The sequence below is a fragment of the Molothrus ater genome, chromosome 3 (genome assembly GCF_012460135.2).
Source record: "Molothrus ater isolate BHLD 08-10-18 breed brown headed cowbird chromosome 3, BPBGC_Mater_1.1, whole genome shotgun sequence".
Classification (NCBI taxonomy): domain Eukaryota; kingdom Metazoa; phylum Chordata; class Aves; order Passeriformes; family Icteridae; genus Molothrus; species Molothrus ater.
In genome coordinates this window covers 48,767,030-48,788,162 of record NC_050480.2, presented here as the reverse complement: position 1 = coordinate 48,788,162, position 21,133 = coordinate 48,767,030, and the positions used below count along the sequence as shown (strand labels likewise).

General features: G+C 36.5%; 1 protein-coding gene across 1 annotated transcript in view; it reads left to right on the top strand.

The window, feature by feature from the left end:
• The window catches only part of UTRN (utrophin), a 341,691-nt gene that overhangs the window by 123,972 nt on the left and 196,586 nt on the right, over positions 1-21,133 (top strand). Inside the window, exons 38-47 of the mRNA XM_054514244.1 lie at positions 162-311; positions 1,431-1,568; positions 2,383-2,535; positions 8,832-9,023; positions 10,824-10,996; positions 14,931-15,081; positions 16,394-16,569; positions 17,447-17,582; positions 18,576-18,725; positions 19,870-19,954. Coding sequence (XP_054370219.1) covers positions 162-311; positions 1,431-1,568; positions 2,383-2,535; positions 8,832-9,023; positions 10,824-10,996; positions 14,931-15,081; positions 16,394-16,569; positions 17,447-17,582; positions 18,576-18,725; positions 19,870-19,954 — 1,504 coding nt within the window. The remainder of the gene's footprint in view (positions 1-161; positions 312-1,430; positions 1,569-2,382; positions 2,536-8,831; positions 9,024-10,823; positions 10,997-14,930; positions 15,082-16,393; positions 16,570-17,446; positions 17,583-18,575; positions 18,726-19,869; positions 19,955-21,133) is intronic.

The window sequence follows — 21,133 nt, the reverse complement described above, 5'->3', positions numbered from 1 at the left end:
CAAGTGTGTTCAAGCTATCTCTCAGTTCATCTAACTCTTAAATTTTTGATTTGTACTGATATCTAATGATCCTGCAGACTGATATACCTGTTCATGGGGGATTGTATGGGACTGCTTAGACTAAAGGTTCAGCTTGACCAAGATTTTATTTTGCTTTGCAGATGCTTGTTGGACAAGAACGACTTCCTGTCATGTCAGAGCCCCGTGAAGCTAGAGTGGCTTTTCTAGACCTGGATGAATTTGAAAGTGACATACAGAATATGTTAAAAGTTCTGGAAAAGCATCCAGAATTGAGTGGGGAAGAGGAGAAGGTTTGTGAGCAATAGAACAAATAATTAATTGAATAAATAACTTCCTATTTTGTCCCTATGTTGCATTGCTCCAGACTTTGAGGGGGAATTCTGATTAAATGCCTTTAAATTAAGGGTAGAAAAGAAAGGGAACTATTAAGTTGTTGGATACCCTGCACAATTTTCCAATACTTTTCCCATAGCTATTTCCTCTTGAATGCTGGTCTGAGTGTAACTAATCATGCTTGAGTTGGTATTTTCATCACAATTTTATAGAATACAAGTAGTGAAATGTGATTTTTGTTTATCTATCTTCTATCTCCTACTCAAAGTGGCTCTTTGTAAGAAATCCCTCCTGCATTTGAATGATGTTTGAATGAGGTTCAAATTTAAACTGGTATGGTAAAATGAATCACAGTGCATAGGCCAGCTCAGAGGATGCTTGAGGTAGGATGCAAGTAAGAGTCTTGTAATGTGGCTGTATCTTGGGAAGTCCAAATAAAAGCTTTGAACAAAATTTATCTTCTAGATTCTTATCTAGACTCTGCTATTCACCCATATAAAACTGCCATAGTTTTTTTAGCATCTTGTCTACTATGGCCTTGTTGCCTGCAAAATCAGGTAAATTCATGTCAATCCACTCTATCTGCCTTCCTTTTAAGCAGCTCCAATACTACAAACTGAGCTGGAAAGCTGGATATAAGTCTATGGAAAATGCCATGTACATTACAGAACACAAATTTTAAACTATTTCTATAGAAGGGCCTATGGTTATAGAACATAGCCTTCCTTTTATACTGTTTTTATATTTATTGAATTTTTAATTTTGTGCTGTTCTGCCCTGAGCTTGCTTATTATTGTCAAGGAATATCTAGAATAGAAATGGAGCTAAAGTCATAATACCCTATTGATGTGAATGCATACTGCTGCTTCATTAAATTTCTTTTAGTACATCTCTTTATAAAGTTTATGGAAAGTTGGATTTTATGATTTGGTAGTTGTTGAGGAGAATATCTGCTTGAATTTGTTTGGCTCCCATTTGGATTAAGACAAAAGTTTGGTACAATCGCTGTTACTATCTGAGCAGCTAATGTTTCTAAAATTAATTTCTGTAGATAATAGAGATTTGTGTAATTTTAGCTGGATCAAGAAAGAGCTCAGATTGAAGAAGTTTTACAAAGAGGAGGGCAGTTGCTCCAGCAGCCTATGGAGGACCATAGGAGAGAGAAGATCCGCTTACAGTTGTTGCTTCTGCAGAAAAAGTACAGCAGTTTGCAGGTACAGTTTTGGTAGTTACTACAGCTCATTTATCAAATTTCCCTTTGGTATCCCACTTGCAACCTGTAATCCATATTTTATACCTTATGACTCTTTCAGCATATGTGATTCTCTGGGGAAGAGTTAAATGTGTGTGCACACAATCTCTCTGAATCTTTGCAATTCCAAAATATGAATTTTCCCATTTCTAGGTTTTGGGGGAATAGTTTTGATTTTTAAAGTCCCTTTTCACAGCTTCACAGAGGGCCACCCTATGTATTGACCCAAATAGGTGGGTGCATCAAGTTGGTCATTTGCTTCACCTGTCTTTGCTGGCCCTTGAACAGAGGTTTATCCCCACCACCAGGGTGTGTGAAGAGTGACTATGGATAGACATGTACACAAACATACCAACCTCTCAGCAGAAGCCCTTTTTGTGATTGAGCCTGCTCCCAAATTCCTCTTTCCTCCTATAGAGGGTATTAGCAGTCATTGCAGCATGTTGTGGTGCTTGCATACACATGCTGTGTTAAAAATGGCTTTGTCTAGAACAAAGATGCTCCTTTTAGCTCACCTGTTTGAATCATGCTAGAGTTGACAAGCTGAGGTGTAGTTCAAAGGTGCAGGGCAAGACCATCAGGCAGTTTTTGATTACATGTCTATGCAGATAAAGAGAATATAGCTATTACAAAAATAAATTAGTAGTATTACATATTTTGGAATTTGCTCCTTCAAATGAATCCCTCAAGTATTTTTGTTTTTCAAATAAATAAGACCTATTCTGTTCACTACTTCCCTCTTTTTACGCCATATTTTCCAATACACTGGATTATAGGAGTGCAGGTCATTTCAAAGGAGGCAGGCGGTGGAACTCTCTCCAGTGTTTTCCCAGTATAAGAAGGAACATGATAGTCTAATGAAGTGGCTGAATGAGGCTGAGGACCGTCTGTCAGGGCTGCAAGGTGTGGAGGATGAACAAAAACTACAGGTAAATGAGGCTTCTGTTTCTTAGAACAACAGTTAATGGTGTGTATGAACTTTGGAGATTCATACACTAGAGTTTAATCTAGTCTAGTGATCTTCTTTGGACACCTCTGTGGAAAGAAGTGTTTCAAAATGACAGCATTCATTTTTTGTTAGGAAATTATCATGATATGCTAGTTTGGGATTTCTACATAGTCATCATAGGTCCAAAAGATCTCATCCTTCCGACCCAAATCTTAGGCTGTGATCTGGGCAGTGAGCCTGTTTCAGAAAGTTTGTCTTGCCAGTCTTGATCCATGAGGATTACACGTAACCCTTTTTAAAAACTCTTAACTCAAACAGCTAGATTTAATATCAGTTTGGTGCAGGTATGGTAAAAGCCTTGTTTGAGGCTTTAATTCAGTGCCTCTGCATCCTGTTGTCAGGGTATTGTAACACCTCTGCTGTCTTTTCCTGCCTGAAGTGCTTAGAGAGGGATAACTGCCCTCATATAATGGATATTACTCTACCCAATGAATATTAATAAAATAGACAAATGTTGAGGTATTTCCGATAATGTGTGTGTGTATCTTGACAAACAATTTTGCAACTGATATGATGTCAGGGTTTGATAAAACTGACTGCCCAGAAAGTTGTATGTCTTAATTTTACAGATATTTTTTGATTGCTTTTGTTGTGACTTTTGGTGGTGTTTTAAAAATCGCTTTTATTTCTCCTCTCCATCCTTAAAAACATTTGTTTTTGTGGTAATTACATTAATATTTTAGGCAATAACAGTGAAGAACCTTGTGAAGCAGTAATTAATGTCTTGAACAAGCTTGAGGGCTAGGTCATCTGTCAAGGACTTTTCAATTTCTGCATCTAAGGGTTCATAATTAACATCTAGAAATCTTTTTGACTGCTTTGTAACTTTTTAACCCAGAACCAACACACTTGGTAGAATGCTCTGGCACCCTGTGAGACTTGCACTGCAAAGTCATAATGTGGTGCTCTGTGTTCACAGCTAGTGCTGTGTGGCTTTAGCTGCAGGTTATAGATGGCCTGCTGTCCTCTGTCACACAGGCCATTCAGTATCAACTTTTAGATCTGCTGCTTTTTAGAAAGACTGTTTCACATTGTAAGGCTCCCATGAAGAGCTGGGCAGCAAAGAGGGCCCAGGGTTTGTGGAACAGTCTGACATCTGACTGCTCTGTTGGGTCTCCAGTAGTCTCTTCTGGTGACGTAAACTTGGGGACCTGACTGATGCTCTGGAATTTTTTTGAAAGGAATGGGGATCTGTGTGTATTTAAAGTGAAACAACATTATTCAGTTTTTCTGTTTGACCATCAGATGCATTGAATGAATCAATTACTGGACAAAAATGGAAAAATGGTGCACCTGCATAGCTCTTTGCTAATGGGGGCAGTCCAGTCATGCTTCAGACGGGTCCTTGTCACTGTTGGTCTCACTTCAGCTTGACTGATCTTCTCTAAGGAAGATACTTTCATTCCTGTAAAGCCCTTTTCTTAAAGGGATATACTGCAGCTAATCCCTGGTACTGCTAGATTCATTCCTGGATAAGTGAATCTGGTTGCTGAATGCAGAATGTCATGTCAATATGGATTACCGTAGCAATTAAAATAGACTCTTAATGGAGAAACGTTATCCTTGCTCAGGTCAGCTAGACTGTCACAACAGGACCACAGAAGTTTTCATTACTGGTGTGAAACGTGGAAATTCAAACTGCTGCTTTTGCTTCATGTGCCTGTGCCTGTGGATTTCTGATATTTGAGTGCTAAGGCAGCTTGTCTCAAGTAGCATTATTTTACTTTTATGGCTTGTTCTTTCACTGGCTCTACTAATCAATCTTGAACACTGAAAATGGTGTGAGACCATAACGTTTTCTCCCTTGCTAAAGGGAGAAATAGTCTTCCCAAATGTCATCATTTTAGATAATCAGTCTTGCTCCAGAATTTTCTTGGAGCCACCAGACTTGAAAATCACAGTGCTTATTGCTCATCTCAGCCTAGGACTGAGAAGCACTAAATGAATTCTTGACCTGCTGGAGTGCAGGTGGCTTAAGCACTCACCTTGATGTAAGGAAGCTGCAGTAAGAGAAAGACAAATTGCTATTTGATATGAGCAAAACAGGGAGGGAAAGGAAGATTTCAGCTGCTGAGCTGGGGAGTAGACTTCAATTGGGCTTTTATGAAATACATTATTTATGCTTTTGTGTGGAGGAGAGGACTTACTTATGGTGCTTGAAGGTCATATCTATATATTGATTTGCTGGAAGTAGCTGGATCATAAATATTCCTCATAATTTATGCTCCTAGGGATTATGGAGTTAAAATATCTTTGAAATATTGGTAACCCTTCTGCATTGTAGGTACTTTTGAGTAAGCCTTGTTTTGCCAAAGATCCATTAGCAAAAAAAGCGTGCCCTGGAAGTTTGCATCTCCTAGAGGTCCTTCTTTTCTAACAGTGTTTTAGTATTTATTTAAATTGGACTATTGTGCCTTTGTTCAAAATGAAGGAAAGGAACAAATTAAACCTTAAATTGCAGAGGAAATTTGTTGCCTAAATTCCTGAGAGATTTTTCCAGGTTTTAGGAAGTTGTTTTGAAGTGAAAATGGTAATTTTGCAGATGGTGAATATTGGTATTTTTGCAACTGCAGTGAATATGCAGTTAAAGGCACAGTGCATTTTTTCCTATAAACCGAAGCATTGTCTTGAAGCCCTTGAAGTATTATTTCTGCAATAAAGAAAATGTATTTGTTTTTCTAGTATGATTTTTATAGGAAAGGTTCTGGATTACTCAAACATGAACAATTGTTTTCTGAATGCATTAATTAAATGGACATGAGCTTTGGGAAACCATTTTTAGAAAACTGGCTCTGAAATACCTTGAGATTTAAAAACTGGCTTTTATAGTTAAACATCCAAGGAGGTAAATTATTTAATTTTATGTCAATGTCTAGGGCAGTAGTTTCCAAAATCCACTTGGAAGCAAGTCAGAAAATCTTATTGAGTAGAATCATTAGCAGATTTTGTTGAAAATATATTGAAGTGTAAAAGGAGAGATGGGAAAAAAAAAAGTGAAACTGAATTCTGAATTGCAGGTTAAACTGTATGCTGAGTATAGGAGGAAATACTTTTTTTTTGACTTCCAGATTAAAAACATTTTTAACCATTCTTATCGAGTGGCCTTATTTATAGAATGTTCAGTAATAACCAAATATTCTCTTTATTCCTCCAATCCTTTGTTTTCACTAGTATTTAAAGAGAGAGCAAATTTATTAAGCATGCTCTATCAACACTGTAATTAAAGTAGAAAAGGACTATTAAGTCCTCCAGTCAGATTTCCTCTTAAATAACTTTAGATTGACATTTTATTTGTGTATGCTGAAGAAAAATTGTGGGAGGACTGAAGCACTGCTCCTGTAAAATACCTCTGTCTGTCTTTAAATTGGAGAAGAGAGCTCTAGAGAGAGTCTTACAGGAGCCACCCAGTACCTACAGGAAAGCTGGAAGGGACTTTTTACCAAGGCATGGAGGAGTAAAACAAGGGGCAATGGATTTAATCTGTAAGAGGGCAGGTTTAGATGGACATTAGGAAGGAATTATTCACTGTGAGGGTGGTGAGGCACTGGAACAGGTTGCCCAGAGAAGCTGTGGATTCCGTATTCCTGGAAGTGTTCTAGTATGGGTTTGATGAGACTTTGTGCAACCTGATATAGTGGAGGATGTCTCTGCCCATGGCAGGGTGCTGGAATGAGATGATCTTTAAGGTCTCTTTCCAAATGAAACCATTCTGATTCTGTGAAAAGGTCGCTTACCTGAGGGTTTTTTTTCCCTTAATTAAAAAAAAAAAGAAAAAAGAGCCAAGCAACCAAAACCAACTTCTGTGATATTTAGGTATTTATCAGGTAACTGTGAGAGAGTTACATAAAACTCCACTTCTATTTTTTAGCATATTATGCTGCATTTTAGAAGCTTCCAGTCTGCAGTGCAAGGTAGAGAACAGCTGACCAATTAAAAAGTCTGCTGTACTGAAGCACTAATGTGTTTATAGAACTTATGTTCACCTTTAAGAATGAGGATTGTGAGAGGAGGAAGCATCATCTCAGTGATGGGAGGCAGCTGGAGGAGATTAGCAAGGAGGTATACTCTGAAGGAGCAGTATCAGGAGGAATTCACTGCTTAGCCAAGAAGAGTAATCTGGCCCAGGATGGTGTTACTGGGAAAGCAGAAAGTTTCAGAACATGTCAATGCACAAGTACAGAACAAGTTTGCTGCATGACAACACGTGCTGTTTTAAATCTTGTCAGAGTTTTTTCTAATGAGAGACAAAGCAGTGTGTGGGAAGTAGAAAAACAGTAAAGCCCAGTGACCTATTCAAGTGGGTGAAGTCTTGATTCTGAAGTCTTGAAGTCTTGCTGTCTGTGTGAGAATGGGACTTCTGGAGTGATTGGGAGCTAGAGAAAACACCTTGTGAAGATGTTGCAGATGGCTGTGCTGTAGAAGGCATCCTGGTGCTTTTTCTTACCTTGATGTGTTTAATATTAGGGAAAACGTACCTTGAGTTGCACCCACTGTCTCATTTCTTAGGAACTGGGGCCCTCTCCTTCCACAGGAAATCATGCCACTGTCTAAGCCTTGGGCTTCTGCTCTGAATTTCATTGATGGAAGCTGATAAAATATATGCAGAGCCTCAAGAAAATGCATTTGGGGAGCATCAGGGACCAAGAAGCTGGGTTTGTAGCTAAAGCAAATGGAGTAAGCCTTGTTTTTAACTGTGGTGCTTGCTTGCTGTACTGAATCAAAAGCAGTACTGAGTAATTTGTGATGCTTTTCTGTAGTTCTTGTTTCTAGACGTGTAGACTATGTCCTTGTACCCTGTTTCTTTGGGGTGCAATGAGTGACTGACAGCAATTCATATTTAGTGGTAAAGGTCTTGTGGAAGCAAAGCTGTGTTCCCAGTTTCAGAACAGGATGACTGTCTATTTTACAAAAGAAAAAAAACCTAACTAACACAAAACAAAGAAAATCCCTAGGAACATTTAGTGCATGTGAAGTCCTGAATTGTGAATATGTGAACATATCTTTTCTGCTGCAATCCTTGCTTAATTTGCACTACATATGCTGGTTATGTTAGGTTCCTGTTAATTTGAGTGACATATTTGAAATTGTCAGAAGCATGTGAAGGAAGGAGGAAGATACAGACAGGTGTTTGCAAGCCACTTGGTTTTAATATTTTATTGGTTGTCAGCTCTGCTAGAGATTTTCATGTGTGCACCCAGCCCAGACAAATTGCAAAGTAAAATTCACTGGCTGAAATTGCTATGAGCATACATTTATTCTTCACTCTTTAGAGTGTTCTTAGCTGTTAGCAAATCCCACAGTCCTGTGCCTCTGTCTTGCTTGATTCTCTCACCAAGTGCAACATGGTGATTTAAAGTTGCTTGAGTTCTTCAATATTTGGAAGTGGGCTTTATTTTTTGATAATTTGAAAGAACTAGGCTGTTTTCAGAGATGGTAACAGAATCCTGTTTGACAAGAAACATTTTCTACTAAAAATGTTTTCTTTCAGTCTGCTTTACCTGCCTCTGCTAAATTTTTGCCAGGCATGGCAGAAAGATAGTTTCCTGTAGCAATCTTCCCAATGTTTCAGATCCAGCCCTCTATTAGTGAGCCAAGAAAAAGCTGCATTAAATTACTGTTCTTAGTCTCTTATCTGCTAACATGGTACTTGGCTAGATAGCCTAGTCTTGCAGCCAGAACAGAAAACAATTGGCAAGCTCTGGAGGAGTTACTGCCTTTTATTGCTGCAAAATATTGGACTACTGGTGGAGCACTAATTTATTTTTAAAAAATGGTTAGAAAATGTGGGTGGGGATGCTTATTGAAAAGAATATGGATGGGAAAGAAGTGTTTCAGTAAATAGGTATCTTGGCAAAGAAGGAAGCAGAGTGGGTTGTAACACTAGATGCAGGCTCAATCAAGAAGTGTTATTTCTGGAAATTTTAAGGATCAAGTTAAGAGAAACAGTGGTACCCTTCCCATTGCTTGGAGTTTTAATCTAGAATAATACAGAGTCATTTTGAAGCAATGATATCAACTTTTTCCTAACTTTTAAAATAAACAAACTGTCTTGTGCAGGACTAGCACCTTTCTGAATTAATGTAATCTTGCTAGAAAGGCCTTTGTTTTCTTTTCTAATGTAGAAAAGTAATTATTCTGAGTATAGTTTATTGATTTACGATTTTTTAATAAAATTGATTGTTGCTTGAATTATAAAATGAATTTTCATGTTTTCAGGCAATCCCTGTCCAGCAGAGGTTAAAAGGCCAATTTGCTACAGGAGTTAGGACCTTGCCTTTCTCAGCTGAGTACTTGGTTGAAATCAACAAAGTTTTGCTGGCCATGGCTGATGTTGAACTGCTGCTGAATGCACCAGAGCTGAATACGGGCATCTATGAGGATTTTTCAGCTCAGGAAGATGCACTGAAGGTACTGCATGCCTAAGCATTATATTCAGAGTGGAGAAGGGAAACAGCAGAAGAAAGGCCACCACCTTAACAACTCTATTACTACATTTATGGTTTTGCTTGGTATATACAGGATCAATATGCACTGAAAACTAAAAAATGACAGTTCTGTTGGCTAATTTTTTTCTATGCATAATCTGGATACAAAGTGGAGCAGCATGAAAACTGGGTGGGAGATTGAGGGAGCAAGGTTTAGTTTGTTGTAGACACTTGTATTTGCCATCATAGTCTACATAATACTTAAAGAAATGCTAAAGCAAATCTCCTTACATTCCTGCTTGATAGCCATAATACAGCTGCTGTTCTTAGGTCATGTGAAAACAATTGCTCAAATAGGAGCAGGGGAAAGGGTGATTTTTGACTTTTTATGGAGCTGTGTATGAGGCCACAAGATGATGGTACCTGTTGTGATGAGCAAAACAGCAATATTCTTTCAGTTTTGAGCTCCCCATTCTTATTGTCAGCCAGTGGATTTGCCTGTGTGATTTATAGTTAGGAAATAGTTGAGGACCTTGACTTCTTCAAAAGGAGATGAAGAAATTATGCTTGAAAATACTGAATCCTGCTGTCAAATATGAGCTGAGTATGGAGAAGTATGAGCCCTGGTTAATTCTTACCATACAAAAGAGTGAGAAATAGATTCCCTCAGAAAACATCCAATGGATGTTTTCTGAGGGAATTACACATGCCATGGTGCAGTGTAGGTGTACCTCTCTGGACTGGGAATCATAGCAGGGTCCATGTGCCATATCTGAGGTGTAGTAGCTCACCAAGAGCTAGATTGTCTGTTTCTGCAGCTGCTATGTAGGTCCTTAAAAGCTTTGCAGAATTCCAGTCCACTTTTCTGACATGCTTTCCTTTCTGCTGTGCACATGCTTCCATTTTTCATGTTTTGGTTTTTTAATATATTTTATAAAAGCAAATATGGGAATGGTGCCAGCCTTTGACAAAGGGGGAAACCTTTTGTTTTGTTGATGAAATTCTCTTAACCCTGCTTACTCTGCTTCTGTGCTGCCTTGAGTGCAGTTAGGAGTGGTTATGTTAAGACAGGTTTAAAATACTTCATTTTTGGTGCAGGTGTCTCATCTGATTTTGAAGTTTTGGTATAGCTTTCAGAAAAAGCAAATAGCAGAGCATAAAATTTTTAGAAGCATTACTCTTTTAAATTCAAAAAGATAAGTAAATTCCACTGTCTGCATGGACTGTTTGTCTTCTGAATACCAAGGCTATCTTACAACAATATCTGGTTTAAAGGAATTTTCACATCATAGTTCAGTGGTATTTGAAATTGATTACTTTAACTTTGTCATTTAAATGTAAAACCTTTATGCAGCCTTATGCTTTTGCAGTTCTGTGCATATGGGAGGTTACATGAAGCATGATGAAGTTGCATTTTGTGGTCCATTTTTTTACATGAGGAAAGAGTATGTATAGTGACATGGGTAGATTTGTTTAATAATGAAGATAGTGTCCTTTTGAGAAGTATGGTGTGCCCTTTACCTTAGGAACAAATTACATATATATGAATTATTCCATCCTTTTCATAAATACCTGAAAAGGATACACACTTAAAGGGTATGCTAAGCTATTTAGTTCATTTGCTAAAACTGATTTAAACTGTAAATGTTACTGGTGGTCATGGTCTAACTGTAGATGCTGATTTTCGGAAAAGAATTTTGAAAATATTATCTTTTGGTATTTTTCTGTTATTTCCTGCTGGTGTTAACTTTACTAATGACTTGTGCCATTACTCTACTTGCAGAACATAAAAGATATTTTGGATAAACTTGGGGATCAAATTGCAGTAATACATGAAAAGCAGCCTGATGTTATATTGGAAGCATCTGGACCTGAGGCAATACAAATAGGAGATGCACTAACACAGCTGAATGCAGAATGGGACAGAATTAATAGAATGTACAATGATCGTAAATGGTAAGTCAAGCATGATTGGTCTCTGTGGCCATGTAAATACTTTATGTACATGTTTATATAAGCGTTTTTCAAATATACCTTAATGATGAAGATGAGTTTGGGAGTTATCAGCTTTTATTTGTTGGTATTACAAAATAATTTCCAGAATTATTGAATGTTGAAACTGTTAACATGGAAATTGAAGTTTGGCTGCTTTCATGAGGCTCATTGTTTCTAGTTTATGAAATAGAAGGTTTTGTTTATGGAGTGTAAAATTTTGTTTTTGTAAAGGCATCACAAAGCAAAGTTCTAGTAGAATAATGTTGAGTAGGACATCTTTTAATGAAGAATTCAAGGCTGATTTTTTTTGTTTTTTGAAGGAAGGATGCAGTTTGAAAGAATAGGGTTTTTAAAATACAGCACCTATGACAGTTGTCAATAATATTTGTTGTAAGTATTTGAAGATGAGAGATGACCTGATTAGAAAATTTTGTTGTTAGGAAAACAAGAGAATACTAAAATAAGTGCTTAAGAAATATGTATTTCTAATTTCCTTGCCACAAATAGGTGTAATTTCACTTGGGCAAAAAGTTTGATTTCTCCCCACCCCTTATAGAAGAGACAATAAAGTTTTTACATTATCTGAATCAGTTTTAAATCTTTAAAAACAAACTCAATACCACTTAGTAGTTCTTGGGAAAGTGTATTAGAGGAATATTTTAAATTGGAATTTGTAAAAGTGTCAAAGTGCATTTTCGGGAAGTTACCACTAAGCTGAAGGTGCTCACACTGCAAGGAGCAGTGTACACTGAGGTTGCTGCTATGCAAAAAACCCCTTAATGACTGAAAATTATTTCATAAAATTTAAAATTAAATGCAAAGGCTTATACTGTAGTTCATTTGCTTTTACAGTATTTCCTTTTTAATGATGATGTAAGGTAATGGATGATGCAGAAGTTTTGTAGGGCATGAGGTATGCCAAACTATGTTTACTTGCTTTGTAGCACCAGAAATCTGATATCAAACACATGTGGTAGTGTATTTTGAAGAGATGTTTTTAGGAAGAGTGTGTTATTACATAAGCAGATGTTTCCAACTCTTTCTCAGACCACTGATAATTGTGTGGGGATATAAAAATCAGATTGTGGTATCATCCAAATAGAGACTTCCAGAAATTCTGGGCCCCTAGATAAGTGAAGGATCAAGATTTCTAATAACTCAGCAGGCAATGTTGTTTTACTGTGGGTTCTTAAATCAGAAAACAGCGATGCCAGCTCTGTAGAGTTTTGTGCTCTTGCTGGGTGCTCGTGGTCACCTGCTGAATTTGGAGACAACTGCTCCTGAATCTGGTGCCTGTCCATAGTTATATGCTGGTAGCTATTTTTTTGTCCTCATAGATGCTTTATGCACTAAGCTTCAGTTATGCCTTTTTTTCCACCTAACTTACTGGAAAGCTTTAACTAATGTTTACATTTTGTAAGTGTGTGTACAGTTGAATTTACTACTCAGATTTACTTTGATTAAGTAACCAGGGTTAGCCAGAAACCTCATCTTCATTTTCATACAAAAAGGGACTACTGGGCTACTAATTTAAATAAATGGTATGTAGCTTCTTGAATATATAAAATGCTGCAATTTTAATAGAAGCATGCTCTTTGATTACTGAAGACATTATTAATTGCAATATTAAAATGGCATTAGTATTTTTAAACCCTTTCTGCTACAAAGAATTCTTAGTCAAATTTAATCTTGCTTTTCCCAGTGTTGCACTAAGTATAAGCTGGATAACTATCTCCTTAATCATATTTGGCTTTTTTCTATGTCTGGAGTGGGTGGAAATTTTGACAAAATTAGAAGAAGCAGCATCTGAAGCCTCCGGCAAAAGATTGATTTAGTTTTCAGAGGTAGTAAAGATTTTGTGATTGAATGCCAGCTAAGTAGTTAAACCTTTGGTAAATGCTCTGATGAAGCCAAGCACAAGTTTAATTCAACTTTACTTATCAAAGCTTCTAAGTAGTCAACTAAATCCTGCTGACTACATTTGCATTTGAACATGTGTAGAGTAAAAATGGGTTTTTTGTATGTATATATAGACTTAATGTTTGTAACTGTGCTGGTTTGCTAGGTCTGCTCATTTTGCTGTGGGTTTTCTCCCAGTGCTAAGTGTTGATGACTTGGGAATAAGATGTGGTTTGGAAACAATGGTTGATGACTTGGGAATAAGATGTGGTTTGGAAACAATGGATTCCTGCAGAGGAGGCAAATGATAGCCACGTTTTGGTGCAACAGTCACAGGAATTTGGTACTTTTAGCTTTCAGATGAGGCAGTCTGTAGGGAAACAGTAGCACATGCATGTGACTCAAAACTGGAGTGAAACTTTGCTCATTGCTCAAAATACTGATGGAGCTGTAGTCTCAAAACAGCTGTAGTCTCAAAACTTTGCTCATTGCTCAAAATACTGATGGAGCTGTAGTCTTAAAACAGAAATGGTGCAAGTTCAAACTTTGTACCTCAGTGTTTTCTGAAGTTTTAAATTTTGTATTCTGAAAACATCATGTGGCCAAAACTCCCTGAAAAACTGTAATTTTTAAGGAAGCCTATAAAACTTTCTTTTAATCTATTTTAAGTGCTTAGAATATATCTTATTAAATGTGAGATGAGTTACTGTCATGAGACAATATGCTTGGACTGAAACATACGTGAGAAATAAAGGGACATTGAAATTTGTGGTCAGTGTACAGGTTGGTCTAGGGTATTAAATCAAGGTATGTGCTGAAACTGAAATGGTAGAACTAGGAGATAAGGTTAGAAAAATTAAAGTGGAGATTTTTAAGACTTCTTTAAATCTTAGATTTTTATGACTTCTTTTAAGGCTTTTTAATTGGCTTATAATAACAAATAAGCCCTCTATATGTCAAGAAATACGGATCTTATGTAAAATGAGATTTAATTTTGATGAAATTAATTAATCTCAGTTAAAAAAAAAGTTGCAATGGTAGCTCTTTAAAGTTTGGTTTTAGATATCTTTATTATGCAGATAATTTCAGATTGTTTCTATGTATGTGCAATAACCCTGGAGTCTTTACTGTTGCAATTATTTGCAATTGTTTGCAGTAAAGGGCTGCAAATGACATAGTTCCTCAGTCAAAATAGAGGGTCCTCTGATTAACAGTAGTCTTTGCCTCTTGGGTCTTTAAAGATGACCATTTTTATTAGTTTGGAATAGTTAATAATCAATAAATAGAAAACAAGCCACTCCATTCCTTTCTGACATGTTTTTCTCATGCTCTTACTTTGTTAGCTTGTTAGCATAACAAAACTCTCGTTTTATCAAAAAACAAATTTCTGACTCTGGTTATTCTGTCTGTTCCATGCAAGAGCATGTTGCCCTTCAAATTAAGCAACACATTATTTTGAGGCTGCAAAGATGATGACAATGAAGTACTTGGTAAATTATTGTGTGATTAAATACTATAAGACCTACTTATGTGTGCTCACTGGTAATATTATATCATCAAATATATAATCAAAATCACCTTCACTTAATAAATTCTGGGCACCAGCACCCCATTTTCTCCTTATGAAGGAGAAAAAAAATCTGAGCAATTAATCATATTTCATATTACACACTGATAGCTGAATTGTTTCACGATAAAGAAGGAAAGGGTTCTGCAGACTAGTTTGATGTAGCTAATCAATCTTTATTTTTTGAGTGATAGAACAAGTTTGCTGAGGACTGCCCTTTCTTCCTTCAGCTGGAAGTTAATGACAGTCTGTGCTGTTGGCTTTCACCAGCTGCTACTGTGCCAGGAAGCCTTCTGTACTAGGACTTGGCTAACCAGGCTGTGTGTTAGTCTTTCTGTTCTGCAAGGCAAATTTCTACTCACTGGGGTGGGATTCCTAGCCTTCTAGCTGAAATTTTGGGTCATTTTTCACTCCTCTGTTTTCCCACAGTTGCTTTGACAGAGCAATTGAGGCGTGGAGGCAGTTCCACTGCGATCTCAACGATCTCTCCCACTGGATCGCGGAGGCTGAAGCGTTACTGGCTGATGCGCGCGGGCCGGATGGCAGCCTGGAGCTGCAGGCAGCTGGGCTGCATCAGCAGGTACGTGGGACTGGGGCAGAAAATGAGCAAGCTGGAAGCAGTCTAGATTTTCATCTAAAATTGTAGTTTTGTAGATAGACATATGGATTTGCAGAGAGGCTGTGCAATTACACTTCAAAAAGCAGTAACTCTTAACATTTCTATTTTGGCTGCAGTTTAAAATTTATTCTTGGGGAAGAGCTCAACTCCTACTTATAGTATGGGGTTATATGATCACTCTTAGTATGGATTGGTTTGAGATAAATTGATCATTCAAATGTTGGCATGATTTTTCAGTTTATAAGTTTTGTTACAGCTTCAAAAATATCTTAATCAGATAAAAGATCCAGTATAATACTTCACTTACCTTTGATTCATAATTTAAAAAAATGGACCCCAATAAAGGTCATTTATAACGTAGCAAATTATTTATTTAAACAAATGTCTTTTGGAGATAGTGCCTTGTACAAAAAAATCTAGAAAAAGAGAAGATTCCAATTACAGGGGTCTTATGTGTGATTTTTTTTTTAAGATTTTGGTTCTGGAATTTAGTTCCCTGATATTTTTTTATTTTGCTTCCTTTAAAATAAGAAGAAGAAAGCATAACTTTAAGGATCAGATTTTTTTTTTCTTTTGAGAGTATTAGGTGTCCAAGTGTCAGATGTGTGTTGTGAAGGAAAAGTAAGTTCTCTCTAAGACACAGCTTCTGTTTTATCCTTGTTGCTGCTTGAAGTTTTCTCTTTTTTGAAGAGAAGTAAAATTGTATTCCTAATCTAGTTGCAACGAAATTTTTGCTAACGGTGTAGGACTTTTATAGTCATTAGGGATGTTTGAAGATTTAATCCTGACATCTTCTGACTTGCTTTAGCTTCATGGATTTTTCCATGGTTTCTGGGACCATGGCAGCAATGCCATAATTATCCTAGCTAAAGTATGCTGAAGGTAAAGAAATACTTGGGGTATAGATTATGAAAAGACCTAGTTAAAAGTCAAGCCATCTGTTAGAACCACTAGGAAGTGCTGTAATAAAGAGAAAAGGAATCAAAGGAATCAAATATGAGTGTTGATTTTAGAACTGGTGCCCTAAGTGAATTCTTGTGATTATTTGTAATATTCATAGCCTATTCTCTGTCACTATCTTATGACACCTAGAAAATTGAATCAAATTCAATAAAAAAACATTAATAACTTTGTCAACAGCATCCATTTCTAAATAAGATGGTTTTAAGTGCCTCATAATATGCACCCAGGATTCATCCTGCATATCATGAGCCAGATCAAAGTCACTTCAGGTCAGTAATAAAATTCTGTGTGGCTTTTATGTTTCTGACAGGAACTTGAAGAGGGAGTCACCAGCCATCAGACCAGTATTGCAGCATTGAACAGGACTGGGGAGGGGATCATACAGAAACTGTCTGCTACAGATGGGAGCTTCCTGCAGGAGAAACTGGCAGGATTGAATAGACGCTGGAAAGCAATCACAACAGAGGTCATGGACAGACAACTAAGGTAATAAGTTAATCAAAAATTTGGATGTCTGAACAGATGCAATAAGGAGAATTTCATTGAGCAGACACTGGGAGAGGGAGTGCATTCTATTGCATGCTGTCATTAATCTGAATTTTCCTAATGTTTGGAGTTCTTTTTTGAACTGTATTCTAGAACAAATTTCTCATAAATACACCTACAATTGACTGCTTAGTAAGTCTTTGTTTAGAACAACTCACAAAATGGCAACCACAAAGCTACTTTTTATACAGTTTTCCTTTGTTTTAAAAATAATATCCTTATAACACCAGACTTTTTTAGGAATAATTTCTCAGGTACTTTCTCTGGCTGAAGCTGAACTTGTAAGTACCTTACACTAAGTTTTATCACTGACAGAGGTACACTAATTGAACCAATTTGTATAGTTCTTAGATTTCCACAATATTGTAAAGTAAGAACTTTATGTAATTACGTGTTTTTAACATCTCCTGTTACAGTTGGGAATAAAATAGGATCTTGCTTAATTCTTTAGTTTGAGAAACTTCATTAAAGTTTTATGTGACTTAGTGGAAGTATTATATATGTCCCTAAAACCTCCAGGGGAAAAATTTGGCGACCTTAGAATGATTAGGCCTGAAGGTGTTGTCATTACTATCACTTACATTGAATGTTTTCTGTAGTCTTTTAAAAGTCTATTTTATGGCTTTGGAGCTAAAATTTGTCTGGTTTTAAGGCAGTAGTATTTATTTGTAAATATCTTGCATTTTAATGATGGTGGTAGAATCTTTTGATGATAATATGAATCCTTTAAAATTCTCCAAGTGCTGAAAAAAAGTTGACCATGACATCAGAAGTAATTTAGGACTGATGTGCTTGACTTCTTGTTTCACTTTTTAAGGCTAAAAGGAGAGAACCAGCAGCTGATAGAGTACAGAAAGAAGCTTGATGAGCTGTGTTGTTGGTTGGAAAATGTAGAAAATGCTCTGGATACAAGATTTACATTCAACCATGAAGAAAACTTGCAAGAATTACAGGCAAGACTGATTAGTGTTTAAATATGTATACATCTGTACGTCTTGTGTAAAGCATCAGGACGTGGCTTTTGAGGAGGGGAGTTTTCACATTGTGAACAGCCAAAGAAATCTGTTGTGTGAGACAATTTTGTGAGATTTCTTACACAGGCAAGATGCACCTTGAAGGGAAGTTGGGTTGAGTTGGTAACTGGTATGTAGCCAGAAGATGGTGTCTGTGTATGAGACAGTGAGAAATAGATATACTGCTGATAAAATTTAGTAAGTAGAATTTCACTGGAGTTGATGTGTATTTGTCAACTTTTTAATTGCTAAAACCTCTAGAGAAAAAAACTGGTAACGTTAAATGGTAAATAACATCATTGTCCCATTTACTGGGCAGTTGTAATAATCTTTTATATGTGTAAGATTTTATCTAACCTGTTTTTTAAACTGTAAGAGTTTTGGCCATTTTAAGTAAGTTGTGTGCATATGTATGTATTTTTCCTGTTTTGTGTCTCGCTTTGACAACAAAACATCTTTGGTTTATAGAATGTGTGAAAGAAAAAGTTTCTGAAATCCTAAAAGAATGAGAGGAGCAGTCAGTCCAGCTAACCTGCTTGCTTGTTTCTTAAAAATCACTAATTTTAAAAAAGGCAACAAAAAAACCCAATGAAACCCCAACCAACATCTTTTAGACCAAATCTAAGATGGAAGTCCTGAATAAGTGTTTATAAATGATGTAAAATAGTTGCAGTTGTGTTTGCCTAAATAAATTCCTTCATGTCAGTTGAATATTTCCTGCTGGTCATCAAAGTGTAATTTTTTCTTGTCATCTACCTTAATATAAATGCTGGAAGTGAAAGGTAATAAATGTTTCAATAATTTCTAGATCAAGCACAGAAGCCAAAATAGAAACTTCTCTCTGTATGTTCAGGGAAATGTCTAATATTGGATCCTTCTCCTTTAATTAAGGATGTATGCATTTTATTCCAGTCTATAACTCTTCCATTTTAGGTCTTAAGTGAAGAGATGGAAGTTCTGGGTGACAAACTGGAATGGCTGAACAGAACTGAATCTGAAGTACTGTTGGATAAAAATATTGATCTTCAGGAAAAAAACAAACTTTCTGATTGCCTGCGGTCCCTCAATGTGAGGTGGAATAAGGTGTGCATTTCTTCAGCATTGGGTACCTGAGGTTGAAAACAGAATGCTATACTTGGAATGGTTGTTTTCCTGTTCAAGCATCTGTGACATGTGGCATATACATAAAATGATTAGGGAACCATAGAGGCATGATCAGGAAATGAACCCCAAACAACTTACACATGAAAATACTGATGGACATTTTTCCATCAGATTGAGTTAATTTGGTTAGCTTAGGTTTTTCTGTTTCCTTTTTTCTTGTATTGGCTTTTTTTTTTTTTGAAAGAAGGATCACAAGTATCAGCTAGATCAAAAATATTTTGTTTATTTGAGTCAAACAGTAAGTGTTAACTTGAAATTAAGAGTTAGAGTAAATCTTTGCCATGTAGGAAAGTTGAATGCTTGGAGCAGTTAAGAGGAAAAGAAATGAAGCTGTGGTAGAACTTAGAAAATCTTACCAAGTGTGTCTGGGACTCTTCTTAAACATTACTGTAAATTAGAAACTCATGTGTTCAATCTCATTTGCAAGGCTGGTTGGAGTAAAGCAAGATTTTTTTCAAGCAAAGCCTGGAGATCCAAATGAAAAAATTAAATTATTTTAGATTATTTTATGGATGACAGATGTAAGGAATTATTGAGGAAGGGGGCTTTTGATAGTTCAGAAAAAGAAAAATGTGTTTTTACCAACTCAGCCATGAAAATAAGGATTCCTCCACTGCTTTGAGCACTACATTCTCATCAATGATTTTAAAAAACTTAGAAAGCATATAGGCACATTTGTTTTCACTACAGTGGAGTTGTAACACTTTTTCATTTGTCAGTTCCCTATTTCTTTACTTTGTGTGACTGACAACAAATCATGCTTTGCATCATCTTTTCTTCAAAGTATATTCAAATAATGAGTTATAGTTTTGGTGCTTAGACTGTAAAAACCATGTAAGCAGCCTGTCTACAACAATTTATTTCTTTTCAATATTTAGGTGTTACTCTAGGATGTATTGAAAAAACACTTTAGCACCTCTTGAAGTTTTTATTGTTTTTTAAAGGATAACTTCCAAAAATAATTAAAATATATCTGAGGCATGGTGTAGAATATTTTGTCTTTCAATAATTGCCATTAATATAGGTTGTGTTACTGTTTTTATTTCTCTTTGCTGGGCTGTAGGTGTTCAGAGAAGTGCCTGACAAAGTGAGAGAATTGGAGGCAGTTGTTGGAGAGTCCTGTTTTGTTACAAAAACAAAGCCTCCTGGTGAGTGATTGTTCTTTCTGTTCTGCTTAATTGTCTTGAGTGTAATACTGTTTGCAGTCAAAAGTAATTAAAAAAGAAGAAAAACACTATGAACTTAGACAAATAAGGAATTTTGAAGCATTGTGCTGAGCTTGAGGCTGCCTTCTCATTGCTTGGGGGAGAGGGAATATTTGGGTAGGGAAGAAGTCACTCTACTTTTCAGGACTGGGGGAGTCTTTTGGAGGTTCTCTAAGAGTTTTGAAATGGAGAAATTTTTATAAAGCTTAGGCCTCCTAATCAGGACTAGGTACAGAGTAAAAACCAAAATAGCTGTGTTTGTGACAGACTGTTTTCTGTGTTTTGTTTCCTGTGGATTTGTGGTCATTCCTTTTACTAATTAAGATCCACTAGAAGCTTTCCATACAGATAATTATTTGTAAAGTATCTCTTGCATGTGGATTTTTTGAAGCCTTATAAATAAAGGCCATTCTGCTTCTTTTGGCTTGGTTAGGGGGCCAGATGGGTTTCCCTTATCTGCTAGATACTTACCTTTCTGAATGTTTTAGGGAAAGCTGTCTAAATATGTGTTCTTTTATCAGATGCTGACACTGGTCATATTTTCAAGCTATTGGAGGCAATTCAGCAAATACAGATTGTAAACAAAATGCCCAGGTCTCTCTTTTGGAAATTTAGGCAAAGATGACAGCCCTTGCCTGAAAAAATTTGCAACTCAAACCTCAGTGAATTATCTCTATTTTTTTTTTTAATTTCAGAATCAGTAAACAAAATTTGAGGCAAACCAACTTCTTTTTAATCCTTTTAAAACCTTGAATTCAGCTTGTTCTCCTTTCATACAATGTGTTTGTTAAACTCCCGTGTTTCGTTGTTTGAGGGAAGTGTGAAATATTCATGCTCCAACTTGATGTAGCTTAGTGTTTCTTGGAACTAGAATGCAACTTCTGGAGTGAATATTACTATTCATTCAGCTCATTTCTCACTTCTTTCTTGTGTCAGGTTAAAAAGAGAGAAAGATGTGACTGAACTAGTGGGCATCTGTCCCTTCCTCAGACAGTTATGTAATGCCAAGTCCATCAAGCATCTGGTCCAGAAGCTTCACTTGCGCTTAAGTGAATTCTGAGCCAAGAGTGGAGAAAACCTTTTTGCTACATAAGGCAAAACTGAGGAAGACAATTTTAGATG